Below are 24283 nucleotides of genomic sequence, written 5' to 3' on the forward strand. Positions count from 1 at the left end.
ACATTTAACTTGAAGTCTTGCAGATAAGTAGTAAGCATATGAGTTGCTAGATTCCTTCTTTTAATTTCTACAGAATGTTTCACATAAAATATTCACAATTATTTTGTAATTTTATGCTTAGAGTTTTCACAATTATATATAGAACAAAAATGTATATTTTATAATTATAAGTCGATAATGTAAATTTCAATTTGGAGGTTTGGGGTGTGAAAGTGATTGTAGTTGTAACATTTAATAAGTCTAAAAGAATATTACAAATACTATATATTATACTTAATTAGAAAATATCCAAACTTCCCCTCCCTAGATTACTCTATAGCTAAGAATGATAAGACTGACTACTACTAATGACTTAAATGAAAACATAAAGGCATGCTTAACAGATCTGAAGATGACACAAAGTTGGAAGGAAGAGCTAATATATTAGATAGCTAATCAATTTTCAATGATGTGCTTAAAACAGTAAGAGGAAACATAGTCAAGTTAAACGCAAATTTTTGCATTAGGGTTTAAAAATAAACCACATTATGGACAGGGGACAACCTGGTCTGAACAAAAATTTGTGTGAAAAAAAGGATGAAAAAGTTTTCATTGGCTGGAATCTTAAGAGTCAAGAGTATAATGAGACTACTAAAAAAAAGCTAATCATATCTTGGGCTGCATATGTTAAAGGCAATGATCCCAACTGTATCATGGATGGATGGGTCCAAACAGACCCAGTAGTACTGTGGTTTATTTCTAGGAACATTTTAAGAGGGACATTCAATGGATAGCTCTTATCACTATAATAAAGTATACAGAAGTCATACCATGTGAAAAAAGTTTAGGGAATTGCTTATATTTAGTCTGGAGAAGTGAAGGGTTAAGGAGCTCATGATAACTCATTAAATATTTGAAGGCTTTTTATTTGAAAGAGAAATTTGATTCATTTTGGGTGAATGAATAGAGCAGAAGTTAATCCAAGACAGAAGTTACAGAGAGGAAGAATATTGCTCACCATAAAAAAAGTTTTCTAAAAACTGGAGATATTCAAAAAATAGAATGAATTGCCCCAGAAAGTAGTCAAGACACCCCTTCCCCTCTCCCACTGGAGTATTCAGGAAGAAGCTGAATGAATATCCATCCATCAGAGATGTTGTTGAAAGGATTTCCTAATTGGAAGGGTGGTCACATTAGATAACCTCTAAGGTCCCTTCTGACTTCAAGATTTTATGATTCTATTAAAAAATAAAATTCTCCTTAAAGTAGGAAGCAATATTAAGGTAATAAATGCATTTTCTCTTTAAATTCATTCATTCATTTAATAAATATTTATTGCCCATCTATGTCACGTTAAATACTGTGTCAGAAATTAAGAGGGATACAAAGTTTACAAGACGTTGTCTCTAACCTGCAGAAGTTTCAAATCTAGCAGAGCATCCAGATTACTAGTATATTTCTTACTAACATCATGTGATGACATTGTAACCAAACTATGTGACATATATTTGACCAAGGAACATCAGTACCCAGTCAAAACTTGAATCTTTTCACCTCTCCCTTCACCACCCACCCTGGTCATTCTTTTGCAGAGGTGGGAGGTCTACAGGTATGGGGACTGCAAATTTTCAGATGTTTCTCAGATGTGTGGATTGATTTTGCCTATGGCCTTTTCTCTTTCTCTTTTTCTTTAAAAAAGTGATACTTTGTTATAAGGGATGGATGATTTTCTGGGAGAAGGAAGGCAGAAGGATACATCAGAAATGCTGTTTTTGTTAAGTTGTTGTTCTTTCATGTCTGACTCTCTGTGACCCCATTTGGGGTTTTCTTGGTAAAGATAGTAGAGTGGTTTGCCATTTCCTTCTCCAGTTCATCTTACAGATGAGGAAACAGAGGCAAACAGGGTTAAGTGACTTGCCCAGGGGATCACACAACTAGTATCTAAGGTCAAATCTGAACTTAGGAAGATGAGTCTTCCTGACTCTAGGTCCAGCATTCTATCCACTGTGCCACCCAGGTAACATAAAAATAAATGAGATCAACAAAAATTTATCTTAAAAAAAACTTTAGTATTTTTTTTATTAGAAGCCTCTAAGGGTCTACACCTCTGGGCTCCTTGGCCTATCTGATGGCCAAAAAGAAATCATTAAAATCATTCACAAAAATAAGCTAAGGCAACCCTAGTAGCTTTGCCTACAAGTCTACTTTAACTTGGGCTTGAACTTGGGAGCTCTGGACGACCTCAAGTTCCTAGATGGTCTCTCTCGGATCTCCTGAAGCCCCCTTTTTTTTAATTAGAGATAATGGATAATATCCAGTGAATGGGATACCCAACGTGGATATGTCTACATTAATGGAAAATAGTAGGTCTCACTCCATTGTCAACACATTGAATCACAAAGGAACATTTGCCGAACAGAGTCACTACATTTTAGTTACAAATAGTGGTTTTCCAAGAAAACCCCAAATAGGGTTATGAAGAGTCAGACATGACTGAACAACAATAAATGGTAATCACAGAAGGAAAGGATCACAACAACATGTAGCTGCTGTTACCATAGCTGACAAAATCAACTTTAAACACCCGAAAAACAAACAGGAAACAGAAGAACAATTTATCTTTTCTCAGATACAAGAAAAGGAGGTTGTAGAGAATCCTGATGTGTAAAACTAACCTGGGACTGTTGAAAAAGAATACTTTTTTCTGGGTTTATGCCACAGGCAAGCAGGGCAGCAGTCATATCCAAGATGCTCTGGTGAAGAACAGCTGGGTCTTGGGGGACAGTGATGGAATGAAGATCTACAATGCTGAATAAGACAGAACTGCATTCTTCTTGCAAACTCACCCAGCTTTCAATGGCTCCCAGGTAATTGCCCAGATGAGGGATCCCTGTAGGCTGGATGCCAGAGAATATCCGATGCATACCATTATTCTAGAACAAAGGAAAACATTACTTCTTGCTTTTGAAGCCAGATCCAGAAATCCTTTATTGTTAACCAACATAAAAGGTGTTGCCACCACCAGCAGCCATTTGCTAGGTGCCAATTTACAATCTGTAAAGGACTAGAAGAGGTACAAATACAAGTTGAAGGAATTTATGATCTAGTTTGGGAGATAGGGTTTATACACAAAAGGCTAAAAAAACAAAACAGAAGGAAGCATATGAACAAAATGGACAAGTTCTATAAGAATTTAGAGGAAAGGGAGAGATTGCTCTGGGCTAAGGCACCTGAAAAATTCTTTCATCATGTCATCAAAGCTAGAGACTACTACTATCTATGTGTTTGAGGTTATTTAAATAATCTTGTGGCTCAACAGTCAGAACAATAGATTTAGAGTTAAGAAACTTGAGTTTTACTTCTGGCAACACTTTGACAAGTTATTTATTTTTTTCTGCATTCTGTATTCCAGTTTTCCTCTATTTTTAATAAAGATAATATTTCTCTTTTCCTATGGACCAAAGGATTTGAGTTCTGAAGCACGTTTACAATTTATAATGTTTTGGTCATGGTTGTGTTTCTTTGTTGGTTTGTACCTCCTAGTGGTCGAAACCAAGATGGTAACATGAAAGAAAATGGGCAATAAAAAAGCAGTTGGTTTTGATTTGTCTGAATAATTCTGCATTTCATAATGCAATAAAAAAGAACATTTATCAGAAAATGTGCATTCCTGAAAGAAAGGTGCTACAAAAATAAAATGTATTGTTACTGCCATTTTTAACAAATGTGCAGGATAGTGATCTAGACCACTCTGGTCATCCTTCTCACATGGAACATATTTCATCCTGCCTTGTATGATGGTTCCTTGTAAACATTTCTTATTTCCCCTAGTAGCTCTTTGAAGGGAAGTATCATTTTGTGCATTTTTATATCCTTGATAGTGCCTTAAAGAGTAAAGGGACTCAATAAAAATATTTGATAAATGAATGAAGATTCTGAAAATATAATAGTTACAGGACAAAGGGACCTGAAGGGAATTTAAGGGTCCATCTAGTCCAAAACTTCATTTTATATGGGAGAAATCTATGGCTCAAAGAAATCAGTCATTTCTTAGTTGTCTGCTAGAAGAAAACATAGGTATTCAACTATTTTTCACATAATCATCTGCTCAGTTTATCTTCTTTACTACTGATAATCTCAGTGCAAATGATCAGCAGGCTTAGAAAGAAACGTTTCACAAACCTACTTAGGTTTCAAGTATTTACTTAATTTACCATCCTATGTCCAAGAAGACATCAGCTAGAAAGAGAGCAAACATAAAAGATATGGTAACGGTATATTCTGGTGCCATATGACACAAATGTATTAGTAAGAGAGGTTACAAATCCAATCCCAGGGATACAGTGGTGTAGAGAAGGCCAAAGCTGGTAGCTTTCCAGCTCAAAAAATGATAGAATTTGAGAGTAAAGACCTTAGCAACTAACTAGTCTAATCCAAACACAAAAGCAACCTGACCAATGGCCAAGGAACTTCTAAAGACCTTCAAGGAGGAGGAGAAGGGGGAACCCACTAGCTTTCAAAGTAACTCATTCCACTTTTGGATAGTTCTAATTCTTAGCAAGCTTTTCCTGACACTAAGCCTAAATTTTCTTTTATTTAACTTTCACCCACTGCTGCTGGTTCTGTCCTCTGGAGCCAAACAGAAGAACTCCCACCTTTCTTCTATATGACAAACTTTCAAATACTTGAAGTCAGCATCTTCCTGAGTCATCTCTTGATACCTGGCTTCATTCATTTGTTTGAAGTACCAAGAAATACCAGAACATATCATAACTGTTTCCCTCCATAAAAGCCAATGATCTTAAATTTCCAAGGCACTTCTGTTAAGTTATACTGCCAGGTACAGTGATGAATATTATAACAGCAACAGATTTAATATACTGCTATACCTTGATCATCCTCTTATACTTCAGTAGATCTGTGATCTCATTAATAAAAGTACACCTGTTAGTAGTGCAGACTAATATCCATTTATGCAGTTTCATACTGTTTAATTTTTATTGATATCCTTCCACAAATCTTCCAAAAAGAATCTACCCCAGTCCTGAAGGGGTTCCCCCAAACCCTGTGTCATTCCTTGGGCATCAATGAAGTACCTGTTATTGCTCACTATTAGTAAAAAAAGATAAAATAAACTGAGCACCTACTATGTGCTAGGTAGTACTAAGCACTATAAACCTATAAGAGACAATCCCTGTCTTCAAAGGGCTTCCAGTCTAGCTTGGGAATTCAAGACATGCACATAAAAGGCTAAACAACTCTTTAAGGTAGTCAGTACTGGGTTAAATAAATGGCATAGATTAACAGCTGACATAGGAGTCTGGAGGACAAAGTGATCACCAAGGTTGAAAATTTCATTAGGGAAGCCAGATTTGAACCGTTATTGAAAAAACAGGACTTAGGTAAAAAGGGTAGAGGACATTCTAGATAGGAAAAATGGCATGAACCAAGGCACAGAAATAGAATAAGGGTTTACAGCCAGATAGCATCTAACAGAAGCTCTAAATTAAATCAGTTTAACATCTTAGCTTCACAGATAAGGAGAATATTCGAACTTTAGGAGGTGAAATGATTTGTCCAGGTTCATGTAGATAATAAAAGACAAATTCAGAATTCTTCCATTAAGCCATACTTCCTCCATGCCCTTCTTCGTATGAGAGTGGGCTATCTAAGAAATTCAGATCTAGCAGAAAGTTGAGGATGAGGGGGCCAGCTAGGTAGCGCAGGGGATAGAGTACCAGCCCTGGAGTCAAGAGGACCTGAGTTCAAATGTGACCTCAGACACTTACTAGATGTGTGACCTTAGGCAAGTCACTTAATTCCAAATGCCCTCCCTCCTCCTCCCCCCCAAAAAAGAAAGTTGGAGTTCAGGGACTGAAATTTAGGGGAGAAATCAAAGTTGAAAAAATAGATTTAGGAATCATATGTGTAGAGATGAAATCATGGGGGTAGAAAAGCTTTTTGAAAAAGTGTAAAAGGAGAACAAGAGGCCAAGAACTGAACTCTGGAGGTATGTACAAATTTAGTGGATATAAGAAAAAAAGGAGTCAGAGAAGTAGAAAGAGAACCTGGACAGTGTAGATTACAAGGAGTTAAAGACTGTGGGTCTGTCAGGATCATCACAAATAAAAGAAAAATCCTTTGTTGAGTGGTTGTTATAAGGGTACAAAGAGTCTAGGAGAGGAAAGAGTTTCTGACCAGGACAGAAGACCATTGCTCTTTTCACTCATTCTAAGCCACTACTGGACTTCACTGACTCTGGAGGAGAGAGTGAGGCTGATGACTCCGTTTACTTTTGTCTCACTTAAATCCAATTCATGCACAAGTTAAGACACTACCCTTGTGATGTCATTGGTCCTTTTCAAGAATGAAGGACAAACAACAATTAAGGGCACAGCATTGTTCTAAATGCTGGGATACAAACAGAAAACAAGATAGTCCCCGTTTTAAATGAAAATATTTTAGAGATGGATGCCACCTTGTGAGCTTCAAAAGGTCAGAATCATGAGGACCAGAGTCTAGCAGCTGGAAGAATCTATGCCAAGATTTGTTGGAACCAAGACAGTGAAGAACCAAGTTCTGAACAACCTACTTGTTCCAGCAGAGGCTGAAGGCAGCCAAGAAGTTCTAGAGATTTATCTAGTATCAAAGCTGATTTCAGAAGTGAATCTGATAGGGATAAATGCTACCTTGGAACTGTTTTGAGTTTGAGCCCATATTCCCAGGACTAAGCATGTGCCTTGAGGGTATAAGGCAGAAAATGCTTTGTGAAGTTCTTCACAGTAAATAACCCTTTATAAGAGCTAAGTCATGTTAACTGGTTTAAGTGACAGTGGGTTGCTAATTATTGGTGACTGGTGGGAAAAACAGGCAAGAATGGGAACTTGAACTGATGGCATAATAGAAAAGATACACTCCACTTCCTTAGGTGTGCCCCTGGAAAACTGAGGGGAAGGTTTAGCCTTGCTCTGGGGACCTTATTTATCTGTGAGAACAGGAGTAGATATGAGGAGCCTTAGAACTCAATGGCTGGATATCCATAACCATTGGAATACGCTTGATCTTTCCTCCCTGGTTTTATCTGCTGAGTTGATAATACTTGTCTTCTCCAACATCTCAAACTTTACATGTCAAAAATGGAACTTAATATCTTTCCCCCTAATCCCAAATTCTTTATTACTATATAAAGGGAACCAAAATTTCCCCAGTCACCAAGGTTTGCAGCTTGGGTGTCATTCTTAATTCCTTATTCTCACTTACCCCACATGTCCAGTCTTTCACCAAATACTGTCTTTGCTTTCATAACATCTCTATAAGTCACCTTATCTCTACTTATAGAACTATCACCTTAGTCTTGCTCATTAGAACCTGAGATCCTCAGGCACAAGGACTATTTGGTCTTTCTTTGCATCTGCACCATTTGGAACATTGTAAACATATAAAGCACTTGTTGCACATAAATGCATCGTCTGCCTAAGGAACAATACATATGGGGAGCTTCAGCTGTGTCAGACAGAAAGGTCCCATGGTCTTTAGGCAATAGCAGCAAAGCATATATCAACACAAAACAGAAACGTACATTTCTGAGGTTGAACAATTTGACAGTACTGAGGACTTTGTTGTGAAAACAGTTCTTTTCTGAATCTTCAGTAACAGTGGCTAGGTCACATCTCCCTAAGGACTGCTTCCCAGGATGATGACTATGAGGCTGGACTAGAAGCAGATCAGTGGTTTTCAGGCTGCTGCCATTTCTAGGGCTCTTGGCTCCTATCAGTAGCTGTTGATATTGGTGGTAGCAAGGAAACTGAGCCCCTTTTCCACTATGAATGTTTACCTCAGTGATGGCTACAGGACCCAGAACAGAAGGAGGGCCAGTGACGTAGAGTGGAGGGAGGAGTCTACTATTAACAAGGCTCTTGGACTCAGGGTTGTGGGCTATCGCCATCCATAACATGCTTCCCTATTATGAATGTATTCCAAGGTCCTCTTCTGGGCCCTTTTCTCTTCTTTCTATACACTGTCTCAGGGCTATCTTATTAGCTCTCACAGGTTTAATTATTATTCTATGCTGATGACCTCCAAATCTATATATCTAGTCCTAGTCTCTTCCCTGAACTCCAGTTCTATATTACAAAAACTGGGTATTTTCAACTGTTATATTCCATAGGCATCCCAAGGTGAATGTGTCCAAAACAGAACCTATTATCTAGTCTCCATTTCTATACTTTCTATATTTCTATATTTATGTTAAGAATACCACCATCCTTCCAGTAACCCAGGTTCATAACCTTGTCATCATCCTCCACTCATCATACATATCCAGTCAGTTGCTAATCTTGTTTCTAATTCTAGAACATACCAAATTGTCCATTACATTCCTCTCACACAGCCAACAGGTAATTAATGTTCTCATTATCTCTCATCTAAACTACTACTAATAATTTCCTAACTGATCTCTCCACTTCAAATGTCTTCCTATTCCAATCAATCCTCAGTATCACTAACAAAGTATGATATTCCTAAAACCAGGTGTGATCATGTCACTCTACCACTCAGTATACTCTTGTAGTTTTCCATTATTTCAAGGATCAAATACAAACTCTAGCATATGGGGCTTTTCACAACATGGCCCCATCCTAACTTTCCACCCTTATTAGAATTTCTCCCATTTATGTACATTATGACCTAGCCAAACTGGCCTTCTTACTTTTCCTACACACAGAACTTTACCTTCCAGCTCCATTTTCTCCACTGGCCATCTTCCATGCCTAGAAATCACTCCCTCCTCACCTCTACCAGTTTTCTTTAAGGTTCAGTTCAAATGCCACTTTCTAAATGAAGCCTTTTCAGAGGCTCCAGCCGCTTGTGCCATTGCTATCCCTCCAATATTACCTTATATCTATTCTGAATCAATCTATATGTGTACATGTTGTCTTCCTCTGGGCTATTCTGTAAGCTATGCAAGGGAAGGGGATTGTTTCACTTCTGTCTTTGATTCCCAGTGACCATAGTGTTTAGTAAATGCTTGCTAAATAATTGATTGATTGGATTACTACTGTTTTAAAAAAGTTGGCAGTGAACAGAGACAGCAACTTGAAAGGAAGTTTTATTATTTTTTTCTATTCGGGGACATGTGAGCTTTTATTTTTTTAGGGAGAAGGGAAGCAATAGAAGTGAAAATTTAACATCTGAGAGAGAAAGAAGGACCAAAGGAACAAAATTCCTGAGGAAATGGGAGGGGGTGAGATCCGTGATCCAAGTAGTGGTGTTAGCTTTGATAAATAGGAGAGCAGTCTCTTCCTCACGGAATGAAGGGAAAGAGAAAGGAATAATGAATATATAAAGATTGAAGCAGTGAGGATGTAATTTCCACTACTGGATTATGTGCCTGGCTACACAGTACATGAAGAACCTTTTGATCACACACAACTTCAATTGTCTCTCTTTCATTATCCCTCCCCAAACTGTGTCCTTTAGCTCTATTTTAAAATAAAAAATAAATTATTTATGTATTTTTAACATTTTCTAAAAATTTTGAGTTCCGAATTCTCTGCCTCTCTCTCACTCTCCCTTCACCCAATGAGAAGGCAAGAAATGTAACATAATTATACATATGAAATCACGCTAAACATACTTCCATATTAGATATGTTGCAAAAAAAAAAAAGCAAAAAAAATAGGGAAGGTAAAAAAATTAGGTTTCAATATGCACTCAGACTCCATCAATTCTCTCTCTGGAGGTGGATAGAATTTTAAATCATAGGTCTTTCAGAACTGTCTTGGATCACTGTACTGATCAGAAGAGCTAAATCATTCACAGTTGATCATCATACAATGTTGCTATTACTGTGTACAATGTTCTGGTTCTGCTCATTTCACATTACATCAGTTTCTATAAGTCTTCCCAGGTTTTTCTGAAATCATTCTGTTCATTATTTCTTAGAGCACAAGAGCATTATTCCATTACAATCATACACCACAACTTGATCAGCCATTCTCCCAATGATGAGTATCTCCTCAATTTCCAAATCTCTGCCTCTGCAGAAAAGAGTTTCTTTAGCTGCATCTTCAGGTCTCTCTAACCAGGTATCTTTAGGTAGGGATAGGTGAGTGTGGGTGCTGGGGGTAGCAGTTGTGAGGTGAGAAAACATAAATATATGTTTTAAAAAGCTGAGTGACAAACATAATCTTTCCCATTTTACAAATAATAAATGAAAAGTGAAGCCAAAAACAGTCTTCCAAGTTACAAATGCGGTAGACTATCATTTAGATACCAAATCACTTTCCTCTAAATAATTTCTGATTCAGACTGATACAGAAAATGAATTTATAAAATGGAACAGATTAGGCTTTCATGGTTGTAGGGCTGAAGATGACACTTTAAAAAAAGAATTCAATTTAGTAAGAAAGGGCTAAGGAGGTTGATTTATGGGGAAAGGTAAGTTCAAATTGATGCTAGGTAACCCTTTGTTGATATAGTGTAGTGGAAATTCCTTTCATGCATGGGTATGACTGGATAGTCTGAAAAACCTTCCAACTCAAAATCTATGATTCTGAGCATTTATGTAGGGTACGTACATGTAAGTATTTTTTATACATGTATGTGTGTTTATATGGTATGTTTAAGTAAAAAAAAAAAAACAGGAAAACCCTAAACCTTGTTCAAGACTAGATATCATGGTATGGGTGAATGTACCATCCAAAAATTCTTGACCAAGGAAAGACACTGTTTAGGGTTGTGAAAACAAGGAATACTGAACTAAAAATAAGAAAAGGAACATTTCCACACAATGGCAGGGAAATTCCCCTATGGAGACCCAGAAATCCTAAGGAATCATCTCCCAGGAGAAGAGGTGGAAATTCCAATTCTTGAGAAAACTGGAATAGGAAAAGTGCTGGAGGAGACTGTGGGAAAGAATTTTGGCCACTGGGAATGGCCTAGACATGATCTAATATATCTTTTTCATTTTCTGGTTTCTGAGACTCTACACATCAGTGCAAAGGGAATGATGTTATCAAGAAATAAGGGCAGCATGAATTATTTTGCTGAATTTTCAAGGAGCTATTAAAAAAAATAAAACCTCTAAATGAATACTGGATTTTTGGTCTTAAAAATATACAGAAATTGTCTTGCTCCTCTACAGCAAGTTTATGTTCCCGTCTGTTCCCCCTGTGAGAGTCAGCAGGCAGCCTGGCTGCTTGGCAGGGGAGAAATGCTTGGTACCATGAGATCATGGGGTTGGAATGTGGAGTTTAGGGGTCGGGAGGATGGGGGGGGGGGGGTTCCTCTGTTCAAAAGCACTAGAGTTGGAAAAGAATGAAAATGAAAGGAGCATGGGCTTCCCAGTGGACTGGGAAGCAAACCACAAGGCAAACAGGCTCAGGCCCAGCCCACAGGCATTCATTCATTCACTCTGATGTTTGGAGTGTCAGCCATGTGCAGACAATGGTCCACAAGGGCTGGTCCAAAGAGCATGAAGGATGGAGTCTTTCAAAAAATTGTTCTTAATTTTACACCAGGTGTGCATTTGCTGATCAACTCCATTCCCAATAAACTAATCTTACTGGGTATGCCACTTTTGCAATGGAAACCACAGGACCTAAGATTGTCTCAGAACTGGAATTTGATACATTCCAGAAGAACGAATGAAATGGTGTAATCAAATGTGAAGTTGATATACTCAACCATTTGGTGAAGACAGCTATTGCTATTCCTGCCCTGAGGTGCAGACTTGTCAAAATTAACTTAATTTTGATACCAAATCATGATATAATGGAAAATTCACAAATTATTAGTAATTCCCCAATGTAATTTTCTGAAATGTCTAAGCAAAATTTATATCTTTATTTAAGATGGACAAGTTGCATTTAAAGACACCTGCTAAAAGAGAGGTAGACTCCACATGAAAATTTCAGGTTGCAGGCAATGAGAGTTCCAGTGGTACTTATATCAAGCTTGACAGCCACTAATTGTATTAATACCATGCCTACAAATAAAGGAAAATCAAAGAATTTGAGGTATCCAGGTATCATTGGCATGGTACGAAAGCCAGAAGCATATCAACTACTGGAATCCCAATCAGACATTATTTGTATTCTCAAGGGCAAGATACTTCATCTTTCCAAATCCTATTTCCTCATCCATAAAATGGGGATAATAACAGCATGTTACATCACAGGGTTGCCGTGAGAAACAAATAAGATAATATACAAAAATGCTTTGTAAACCTTTTAAAAACACCCTAAAATTTGAACTGGTACTATTACAACCCTGCCATTATTCCTACTACAAGGTAATTAACTAGGAAATACTTGGAATAAACATATATTCCTATTTGCCTACCTTGTGTCGTGTTCATCCTTCGTTGCCAAAGAAGACCATGCCATCAGAGAAATGATGACATGACTTGCACTTGACTTTGATTTGAGTGAGGGAGGGCTGTGCAGGTCATCAGCCTCACTTCTCCTCCAGAGCCATCTGAATCCAGTGACCTGATATTCCTCAGGATGACTGGAGATGGCCCAGGATGCACTGGGAGACCTTGGGCCCTTTAGGCCAAGGTCTTTGCAAGCACTCACTTAGGGTGAGACAAAGCCCATTCATTGAATAGGTCTGTTTAAGAAGTAGCCAGGGCATGGCCTCTTTAATGAGGTCAAGAAAAAGAAAGACAACAGGCTGGGTGGGGAACAGCAACAGTTGCTACTGGTAATCACTGTAAAGCTTGGAGGGTCCAGGAGCCCTTGGCACCTCTTGGAGTCCCAGTTTCAGAATGTATTAGGTTTAAGATTTTGAGAGAGGAGAGGAGTGGAGAGGAGAGGAAAGGAGAGGAGAGGGGAGGGGAAGAGAGGAGAGGAACCCATGTCAACTGGGCAACTTTTGGCCAACCAAATTTACCTTCCTTTGGAGAGAATTTTTGTCCCTCATGTTACTGTGGTCATGACAGGTAAGTTAAGCTTTTAAATTTAAAGAAAATTTGGCTCGGTTCTACTCATGTGAGCAAGAGAGTGATAGTTGGCCTAACAGTGGGGCATGTATATGAATGGCTATTGTTTATAGGTTGACCCTATGTGTAGGGTGAGTATATGATACATTTAATAGCTTTGATTCCTACGTATGCATGTTAGTATAAAGATGGAACAAGAAAAAAATATTTCAACCCTAGTGCCCCAAATATATAAAATACTGGATATTTTATGTTCACCTATCAGATCAATATTCCAAACCTTTTCTCCTATTAATCTCTGAAAGAAATTCTGAGGCTATCAAATTTGCTGCAATAATTCTGGTAAGACATTAGATGATACAAAGAGGAACCCCCTTGAGGTTCTTTTTCTGGAAAGTTAGTTGGTACTATAGCTTCTGCATTCAGTATCTCATAACCACATCTGAGGACAAAACATGCAAGCAATGCCAGTCTCAGGCACTGGAGAGTTTAGGTATTAGGTATTTTCTTCTAGTGTGGTTGAAGTCTTTTGCTGCTATAAAAAGTGCTATTCCATCTCTATCATCAATTATCTCTGATCTTTCTGAATGGTTTTGAAAGTAATTCTCTCTTATTAGAGAATAAGCCTGGTGCCTAGTGATTTGGGATGGTATGGTTCTTCTATGACAACATACATATATGGTTCATGAAAGCAAAGATAAGTCATTTCACCACGCTGACCTTAAGCTCCTTATCTGTAAAATAAAGTGGGCAGAATGTTCTAACTCTACAATTCTGGGTATGACTCAACCTCCTTCATATTTGACATGTAAACAGTTCTACTTTGCCTACAATTGAGTTTTAAACACTTGTTTAGTATAATCTGCTGAATGGTCCAGCAGCTGTCTCAACAGATGGGCCAAGCATTTTTAAACAGCTGATAGTCAGGGCTTGTGGTAATGTCCCAAATGCAACTGGGACAAGAAGATCCAAATAGTCAAGTCTAAGGTTCATGTATGGTAGCATATCCAACACCACTCATTAGAAATTAAAGGCGGGAGGGGGGGCGGAGCCAAGATGGCAGAGTAGAAAGACACACATGCTGGCTCTCCCCACACAGCCCATAAAATACCTGTAGAGAGGGACTCTCAACAAATTTTGGAGCAGCAGAAGTGGAGAACAACAGAGCGAAGGAGATTTCCAGCCCAGGATGACCTGAAAGGCCTATGGAAAACATCTGTTGCACTGGACGCAGAGCACAGCCCAGCCCAGCTTTGGCCTCATGCTCCTGAACAGCCCTCGGGGGTGGAATCTCCAGTCTCAGTATCAGTAGTTTGCAGATCCCTCAACCCACAGGCGCCAAAGGTCAGTGACAGGGTTTTCTCAGCTGACCAGGAAGGGAAAAGGGCCGTCCCATAGCTCCAGCCTTAGGCCACATGGGGCAGGTGGCAGCAGTTCTCACAGCAGCCCGCATTCATTGTTGGATTATAAAACCCCTGGGGGCACTGAGGAGCTGATTATTACCTCAGCCCTGTGTAGAGGCCCTGAGGCAGCTGATCTTTATCTCACACTGAATGGCAAGCCGTACCCATGCAGCTTATCTGAATCTCAGCCCCCAGTGCTGGCTTGTCGGAACTGGAAGCCAGGTGGCTGTGGAGAGGAAACTCTGCTAAGACTCTGGGCACAAAAATCTCTCCCTACTCCCAGATCCAGTGTACATGCTTGATTGTGCCACCTTGGAAGAACTGAGATCTTATAGATTCCCAGAGAATACCCTACTCTTGATAAAGGACCCAAAAGTCAAGTAACTGGTTGGGAAAATGTCCAAAAAAGGGAAAAAAAAATAAGAAATTAAAGGCAGCTACTGCAATGTGTTGTCTATGAAGTCAAGTGTGAGAATTTCCAGTAGGGCAACAGCAACTTTTAGCCTTAGTTGAGGAGTCAAGTACATTTCTGATTTCTGAAGGTGGCACTTTCTACCCAGGACCAACTTCTAGCTCCTCCCCTCCAGAAAACTGCCCAAAGCTTTTGCCCTGAGGAAAGAGAAGACTGAGTTATTAGCACTACCCAGATGACCCAACCTAGGTTTAGATCTAAAACATAAAATGAACTTAAGAGGAGCAAGATATGTTTTATATAACCTTAAAAAAAGAAAGAGCATATACCTTCAACAACTAAACACTCCCACTTCTGTAAACTTATGAGAAAACTGAGGCAAACAGGGTTAAGTGACTTCCCCAGGGTCACACAGTCAGTGTCTGATGCTAGATTTTAACCCAGGAAAATGAGTCTCCCTGACCAGGTCTGGCATTCTATCCACTGGGCCACCTAGCTGCACCTATGTTGAACATAGTAGGCACTTAATAAATATTTGTTGAGTTAAGCTGCTGAACTGAATTGAATCATAAAGCTTTATTTTATAAAAGAATTTACTTTAGACTTACACTGCTACCAAATTTCTTGGACTGGGCAGCTTCCCTCCACCCACAATGGTGCCTTTTCATTATACAGTGGAATGTTTTTATAGACCTATTTTGTTCCTTGTTATTAGTTCCTCAGATTTTATTGGAAATGGAATTAAAAATAAATTTTACATAATATCTAAAATAACATAAATATATGATATAGAGGATTTAAAAATTCTTATACTAAAACTGCCAGCTGAACTAAATTAGTAAGGAACATTTTATATCCACAAAAATCTTATGTAGCCACCATTCCACAGTTTATTTTTATAGGGAGAGGAATATTTACATACAGGAAAGATATCGAATAAATGTGAAAATGCTAAAATATCAGAAATGAACAGAAATATTTGAAAGTAGTTGCATAGCACAGAGCCTTGTACACAGTAGGAACTTAATAACTATTTGCTGAATTGAACTCGTTTAGGAGACTACCTTTTCCCAGAACAACAACAACAAAACCTAATCATAGTCTTAATGCAATAGGGATAGCTTAGATAAATAAGCTAAGGATAAGTAAATTCCATTCAACCTTTAGTAGGTAACAAGTGGCTATTCTAACTATTTTTAGACTCTAGTAGCCTACTCACTGTACAACCCAAATTCCAAGAACTCCTACTTCCCGGACATCTATGGAGGAAAATGGTCATTCCAGACAAAATTCTTAGGAAGTAAGTGGAAAACACAGGTTAGAAGTCTATATTGGATATTGTTAATATTTTCATTAAAAATAATCATCTCCTTTCCCTAAGGATAGTGGGGAAGTCATTAAAAAAAGGAATTTTGCATGAAAACACATATACATTTACATATAAAACATATATATGATATATATATTTATGTACTTATGTAAATATTTATAGATATATATGCACATGTGTATATATACACATGTGTTTGTATATAGTATATATACATGTATTCTGTTAAAATGACAATTTTTTTATGTTGTCCCTAATACCATCTCTTTCTTGTTCACCTCAGATGAAAGCCAAAAGAATAAATTAAGTGGAGACAGAATGGGCACCATCACCCCAAATGCAGAAACACGTTGCAGCTGGGTGGCACTAGGTTTGAGTCAGGAAAACCTGAGTTCAAATCGCAGGCACTTGGGCAAGTTACTTAGCCTCTTGGCCTCAGTTCCCTATCTGTAAAATGGAGAAAATAACAGCATCCATCTCACACCGTTGTTGTGAGGGTCAAAAGCACTAACATGTAAACTGTTTTACAAAACTTAAAAGTGTTATATAAATGCCAGTTATTATTATTATTATCTTCTAAAACTTGGTTAAATGGAACAAGAAACACTTATTGGTTTTCCTAAAGCAGTCTTGACCATGCCATCCTCCTGCTCAATGAGCTGCAGTGGTTCCTGATTTCTTCCATGACTAAATGTCCAGTTCTCAGCCTGATATTTAAAGTTCTTTGTAACTAGAGCCCCTCCCTCCCATTCCAGTCATTCCACACTTTACTCCCCTCCACACATTCTACAGTCTAGCTACAGTGGCCTACCTGTAGTTCCTTGAACACAGTATTACAGCTCCATGCTTCTGCAATGGCTGGCCACCATGCCTACTCTGCTGCATCCCCTCACTTCTACCTACTGGTTTTCCTGTCTTCCATTAAGACTAAGTTCAAAGCAAAGCTCTTTGCAAAGGTGTTTCCTGCCCCACTTCTCCCAGGTGCTGATGCCTCCTCTTTTAGATTACCTTCTGTCTTCTCTGTATATATTCTGTATATATGTCAAGTTATTAAAATATTTCCTTCGTTAAAATGTACACTCTTCAAGAGCAGAAATTGATTTTGCCTCTGTATCCTCAACTCAGCATAGCGCCTAGCACACAGTAAGGACTTAAATTTTTATGTACTGACTGACTGGGGCGGGGGGGGGGGGGGGGGGGGGGCAGTCAGGTTCCCAGGGAACTCACTAAACCATACTTAACATGTAATATGGCTGAAAGAGTAGTACTAATGTACCATTTTAACTAAACCTACTACTACTTACAACGTTTTGTCTTTCAGGTAAATGGAATTTTTACTACTATAAGAGCAATGTCAGTTTTAAATTCCCCAAATAGAAGACTCTTCTGTTTAAAATCAGCATTTTCATCTCTCTTCATCCTCTTCTCCTAGAAAAGATTTTGCGAATGGATACTGGTAACCAACAGTCCTCTCCAAAGGTCTCTGAGAGCCCTCATGACAGAGAAGGGTGACTTCTGAGACAGCTCTCCAAAAGGTCATCATCAATCAGGGAGAGGCCTTTTGTGAGACGCTGATCAAACACATCTCATGCTGCTCTTGGAAGGAGAACATGTCTATCCTCTCGCTTGGCTTCTTTGAATTAGTTCTGCTCTCCAGGCAATGGAGTCCCCACCACATCAAACTTCTGAGTTGAAGGAACCAGGGCTCAAGATATTTTCTATCCAGCTGTTCACAGGCTGCAGAGAAGGCCAGCATAGCTAAGTATTGAGGCCCAGTTCCATATATAATATATTGAACAGACTGGAGTTGGTTCCAAAGACTAGAGATACCTGAGCCATTGTATCTACCTTCCTACTGACACCAATGATTTCCTTAGAAAACTTCAGATTTATTCTGATGTACCCTAAATATGGATAGCCCTTGTCACTCAGTCCAACTCCTCACTCTTTCAAAGGCTATAAAGCCTATATATTGAAATACAAGGTCACCTGGGATCTACTTACCAGAACTTTGAGATCCTGTGTATCTTCATTCTTTACAGGCACTTCACTACAAGGCCTAGGAATCAAAGTGGTATGGACCCATAACCAATTAAGGATAAGGCCATGATCAAGTATTTTTGGTGGATAGATAGGAGAGGGGCTCTTGACGAAACAAGGGATAAAGATTTTGTACAAACAAAGCCAACACAGTTTGAACTAGAAGGGAAACATTTAACTGGGGAAAAGAAATCCCTCAAGGCAATTCTCTGATAAAAGCTTGACATCCTAGACATAAGGAGAATTGATGAAAATGTAGAAGAACAAGAATCATTCCCCAAAAGACAAATAAGTTCAAGAATAAGAACAGGCAGTTCTAAAAGAACTGTAAACTATCCACAATCACATGAAACAATGCCCGAAATTATTTAATAAGAGAAATAAGAATTAAAACAATTCTGAGTTCCATTACACATCCAGATTAGAAAAGATAACAAAAAAAGGGAAAATTACAATTGCTGGAAGGACAGATGTACAAAGGATGAGATCCACTGGCAGAGTTGTGAATTGATCCACTTATTCTGGAAAGCAACTTGGATCTGAAACCAGGTTACCAAAAACACATATTTTGAAAATATGGAAACATGAATCTCTTTCTTCTACAACTTGTTCTTAAACTATGTACTAACTTTCACACAGCAGTACCAACACTGTTCTGCTTGGCTGTGTCCCTGTCTATACTTCTGCTCTCTTTTGTATTTCTTTTAATGTTTCATCTAATCCACTTTTTACATGGTTAATGGAATGGTCATGTCACTCCTCAGTTCAAAAGTCGGGGGAGGGGGGGGGGTTCCTTTTATTTACCAAATAAAATTCAAACTCCTCACTGATATTCAAAGCCCTCCCCAATCTGGCACCTTTCTACCTTTTCAGCCTTATCTCACAATACTGCTATACACATTGAGCAAGTGATCCAGCAAAAAGAAATGATCTGCTAGTCTTGTGGACACCATGTGACTTCCTTCCACTGTGCTTTTCTTTGTTCATGCTCTTTCCAATGCCTAGAATACACTCCCTTTCTCTACCTGCTGAAGTCCTATTCAAAGTCTTCCTCCAAGAAGCCTTTCAATGTTTTAAAGGAAGCAATCTACTAGCCATGGCCCTTCTCACTCTGGTGTGCCAGTGGTGGTCCTGGACACTGATCAGCAAGAAATAACTACTTCCATAAATTTCCCATGGGATATGTAGCAGGGAAACATTGATCCGATAACAGACAGCAAAGTAATTCTAGAGAGACCCTGGCATCACCTCAGTGAAAAGGCATAGGAGATTGATTACCTGTCAAGGAGACTGACAAGAAGTGATATTGTTCTGATGGTTATAACTTGGAACTTTTGAGGATTTTCCTCCTTTTCATGCTTTTATAGTTTTGATGTTTTTAATGTTATCTGATTGGTTTGATTAGTTATCTGATTAGTTTTTAATGTTATCTGATTAAGTTTGAGTAACTGAGGTTTTTTTGTTTTTTAGAAATTTCTAAGGGACACATCAGGAGAACAAAACCTAAATTCATAACATCCTCATCACATATTCTACCTTCAAACAAGTACAAAGCCTCTAAAAAGTCAACTACACACCCCTTATCACTGCCATCAGATATTCAGGCTACTCTTCCTTGAAATCTACCAGTTCCCCTTTTCTTACTGGAACCAAATGAATTCACTATCATGGCACTTTCCTTATGTGCCTGTGAAATAACTTCGTGCCCACCTTAAATATTCTGGGCTTCTTTAACACACAGTGTGAACTTCCCCCAAAATACCAACATTACAAGGTAAGAAAAGAAATTTATTTTAGGAGAAGTAATCTCTAGGCCCTACAAGTGAGAGCAAGAAGTCATTTGTATAGGGGGCATCTATTTGGGTGTGGTGAGTATTACTGTAAACAGGGTACCTCTTTCCTCGAGCCATGAACATTTCTCTTCCTGATAATCTCAATTTGCAGAACCACAGATGAGTCATTATACAGTCTCAAATTTGAATTATTGAACAATTTACTAGATGCCGTTTATGTGTAAGGCACTATCAATAGGTGCTGGGAATTTTTTTAAAAAGAGAGAAAATCAGCCAATAGTCAATAAATAGTTAAGTGCCTACTATGTGCCAAGCACTCAGTAACAATTTCCTGATCTCAAGTAGTTAGGACTATATTTCCAACAAGTTAATTCAATTAACATTTTTTTTTAAATTAAACACCTACCATGTGTAAAGCACTACGCAAGGTAGTGAGGATGCTAAGACAACAACAAAAGTTTCTACTGTTGAGAAACTCACATTCTTCTCTGGATGCAACATGTATAAAAGCCAGTATGTACCAAGTAATACAAAGTCATTGTAAGGAGAACACACTGATAGCAGGAGGGATCAAGTGGAACCTAGGTTGTACTTTGGAAGTATCTAGGGATTCTGTGAGGTGGAGGTGAGAAGCATGGGGAACTGTTGCTTGTTCCGAGAGAGGAGATGAAATATTTTGCATGGAGAATAAATGGCAAAGCATTTGGATTGGAATGGAATTATGGGGAGAGGAGTAATGTGAAAAAAGACTGAAAGACAGGTATAGCAAGCTTTAAATGCCAAGCTAAGGATTTTGAATTTTATCTTAAAGGCATTTTAGGGAGTCACTGAAGATTCTCCAGTAGGAGAGTAAAGTAACTAGATCAGTGTTTTACGAGTATCAATTTGACAACTATGTGGAGGAAGAATTGGAGACGGGAGGTACTAGAAGCAGGAAGACCAGTTAAGGAGCTATTGTGATAGCCCAAGTGAGAAGTGAGAAGGACCAAAATCAGGATATAAGCTTTAGTGGAAAGAGGCTCAGTGCATTCTGCTACAAACAGGAGAGAGACAGAAAACTAGGCAGTAAAATCTTTCTTATCTGATTTTTGAAAGGTAGGCTTAATCATATAATTTTATATTTATAGCAATTCTATTCCTTCAGAAAAGTCCTTCAGGAACAGTGGCCTCCTGACTCTAGGAACTTTCACTGCCTAGCCCCTAAGCCTGGAATTCTCTCCCTCATTGTCTTTGCCTTCCAACTTCTCTGGTTTCCTTCACTTCTCAGTTAAAATCCTCTCCTGCAAGCTTTTCCTGCTCCCCCTCAATGCTAGCAACTTCTCTCTCCAATTTACCCACACATATATACATGCATGTTTACACATACATCACATATATATACATGCATGTGTATGCATACACATACATGTACATAGAATATATTGAATAGATGTGTACAGATGGCCTGTACATGGTTGGTTACATGTCGTTTCCCCACTAGATTATGACCTCCCTACCCTGGTATTTGTTTTTCTTTGTTTCTCCTTTGGTTAATGCAGTGCCTGGCACACAGCAGGCATTTAACAGAAGCTTGCTGACTTGACTTCTCCAAGGTCTTATCACAGAATAGAGGTAACTTTGTGGTCTTGAAGGCTGTGTCTGCATATCACAACTTCAAGCAGGTGTTTCCAAGCTAGAAAGGCTTTGAGAATAGATCTTCCAATGGGTTATGCATTTGTTGCCTAGGGACCAACCTAGCTAAATTTTGGGAGGTCTTTCACCAAAAACTTGGCCACCAGGAGAGGACTCTTTTTGGTGTTTGTAACTGGTAAAATTATTTTACTAAGGCATGGAGGAGTTGCGAGCTATATCTGTAAAAGGAATACATACAAAGAGGAAATCATAGATCTTGAAGTACTGAAGGAAGAATTAGTTAAATTAATAGGTCTAGACACTTCCTAAATTAATTAATTTTTAAAAATTAGTCCCCCCATCCTGTGAGTATGGACCTAATATTACCACATACATCTTACAGATAAAATAATGACACTGAGAATCTGAGTCAAAGCTTCCTATGACGTCAGTGGTAAAGTAGAATTAGAACTGAGGATTCCTTAGTCCCAATGCACTAAATCATAGTACCTCCTGGTGTCTGTATATTTACATTGACATAAATACAATGCCATGGAATTCTAACCAGGTGTCTGATTCTCTCTCTTGTGCTACAAGTAAAGGGGGAAGGAGAAGGGGTGTGAACTACCCTTTTTATTTCTTGTTTTAACTTAGTCATGGTGGCTCAGACCAGGGCAGGTGACAAGGACAGTGGTTCTCATTCATCTGGGCAGCAGCTTCAGTGCTAATTCTAAACACAGGTGGTGAGTGAGCCAGAGAGAACAGGAAGGGGGAAGGAATCACTGCTGACATGGGCGACAGGGAAGATTGATGGTTTCCCTCTCTCTTTTTCCCCACTGCATCAGCCTAGGGGTAGAGATGGAGGTGCTGCTGTGCTAGGGACAGGACAGCCCCCACTGCACTCAAACACTGATTAATGAGACTGAAATGACACAGAAAACAGTTGTTGCTTCAGAAAGATCTCACAGACATTTCTTTCTTTAATATTTTGAACAAAAGCAGTTCCCATAAAATTAAGGGTTTGAATTAGATTAACTCATGGGTAGAAAAGGGTAGGGGGGAAAATGCAGTAAAAAGTTGGAAATAGAGGGATGCTGTAAGGGTACAAACAAAGAAAAATGCATGGATGTAACTAGGTGTGTCTTACATGTTCCTTATTCCCCACTTCATCTACTCAGAAAACTTTATAAAATTCTAGTTGAATTTGTTAATTATCTACCAAAGTGTTGCTACAAATACTATCTCATTTGACATTCAAAACAGAACTGTGAGGTTGATGCCATTATTATCTTCACTTTACAGATGAGGAAACTGAGGGTGATGGAAGTTAAGTGACTTGCCAAGGTCACACAGCTCGTAAATGTCCATGGTTGGATTTGAATTTAGGTCTTTCTTGTGCTCTGTCCATTTAACGACCTAGTTGAGGTATCTAGTGGATACAGTGATGGCACAGTGATACAGCACTGAATCTGGAGGCAGGAAGACCTGAGTTCAAATGTAGCCTCAGACACTTAGAGAAGAAAGTGAGCTTGGTGACCTTGAACAGCCCTCCCTCACTCAAATCAAAGTCAACTGCAAGTCATATATCATCATCTTGATGTCATGGTCCTCTTTGAGAATCAAGAACAAATATAACCTGTGAGTGAGTAGCAATTCCTCCCCTCTCCTCCTAGAACTCCTTTGGTGTTCTAGCCAAAAGCTGCCTTTTTTTCCTTTGGGTTTACTGGCTACATTTCTTGCTCAAACATCAAGCCAATTCACTCTGCAGCTCACAGACTGGAAAACAAGTCCCCACCCACCTAGCACAGAGTGAATGTAATAACTTAATAGTAAGTCTAATAGTAATTAATAGTAAAAATTCTCCTTTACCTAGGAACCCTGAGGGTCTTACCCTCCCAGTTTGATGGGTTTTTTTGGATTAAAGGGGCCATCCCTTGAGTAACTTAAAGAAGTCTATTCACTGAATGGGTGTATCTCACTCAAACTGAGAATGTAGTGAGACCTTAGCCTAAAAGGGCCAGGGTCTCACACTGCATCCTGGGCCATCTCCAGTCATCCTAATGAATATCAGGCCACTGAACCAGAAGGCTCAGGAGAAGAAAGTGAGGTTGGCGACCTTGCATAGCCCTCCCTCCCTCAAATCAAAGTCAACTGCAAGTCATGTCATCATCTTGATACCGTGGTCCTCTTCAAGAATGAAGGACAAACACAACAACAGCTGCTTACTAGCTGGGTGACCCTGGGCAAATCACTTAACTTCTGTCTGTCTCAACTTCCTCAACTGTAAAATGGGTAGCACCTATCTCATAGGGTTGTTATGAGGATCAAATGAGAAAATATTTATTAAGTACTCAGCACAGGTGCTTAATAAATACCTATCCTTCTCCCCTTCACCTTCCCTCCAATATGCATGTGAGCTTTCTTTTTTGTCAATAACCTCCTTGAAGTATACACCCAGAAATGAAATCTCTGGGTTAAAAGGTATGAGTATTTTAGCTACTTTACCTGTATAATTCCAAGCTGCTTTCCATAATGGCTGTATTTATTTCCAGCTCTAGTAACTACACATTAGTCTATTTTGTTCTTTCATAGCTTCTCCACCATTGACTAGTCACCAGTTCTATCTTTTGTCATGTGTGCCAGTTTGCTGGGAGTGAGGAAAATGTGCATTTCAGTTATTACTAGTGATTTGGACCATTCTTTCATATGGTAGTTAAAAGTCTGTGATTGTTCATTTGTGTATTGTTTGCTCATACCCTTTGTCCATTGATC

The 24283-nt window shown here is 38.7% G+C and overlaps 1 protein-coding gene across 3 annotated transcripts in view; it reads right to left on the reverse strand.

Annotated features, from left to right (window-relative positions):
* WARS2 (tryptophanyl tRNA synthetase 2, mitochondrial) overlaps window positions 1-24283 on the reverse strand; it is a 78992-nt gene that overhangs the window by 33656 nt on the left and 21053 nt on the right. For 2 of the 3 annotated variants that reach the window (XM_072644517.1, XM_072644519.1), the window contains exon 2: window positions 2655-2912. In XM_072644517.1, the coding sequence (XP_072500618.1) occupies window positions 2655-2912 (258 nt within the window). The remainder of the gene's footprint in view (window positions 1-2654; window positions 2913-24283) is intronic. The other variant, XM_072644520.1, reaches the window with a different exon arrangement.

This window comes from Notamacropus eugenii, chromosome 2 (genome assembly GCF_028372415.1).
Source record: "Notamacropus eugenii isolate mMacEug1 chromosome 2, mMacEug1.pri_v2, whole genome shotgun sequence".
Classification (NCBI taxonomy): Eukaryota; Metazoa; Chordata; class Mammalia; order Diprotodontia; family Macropodidae; genus Notamacropus; species Notamacropus eugenii.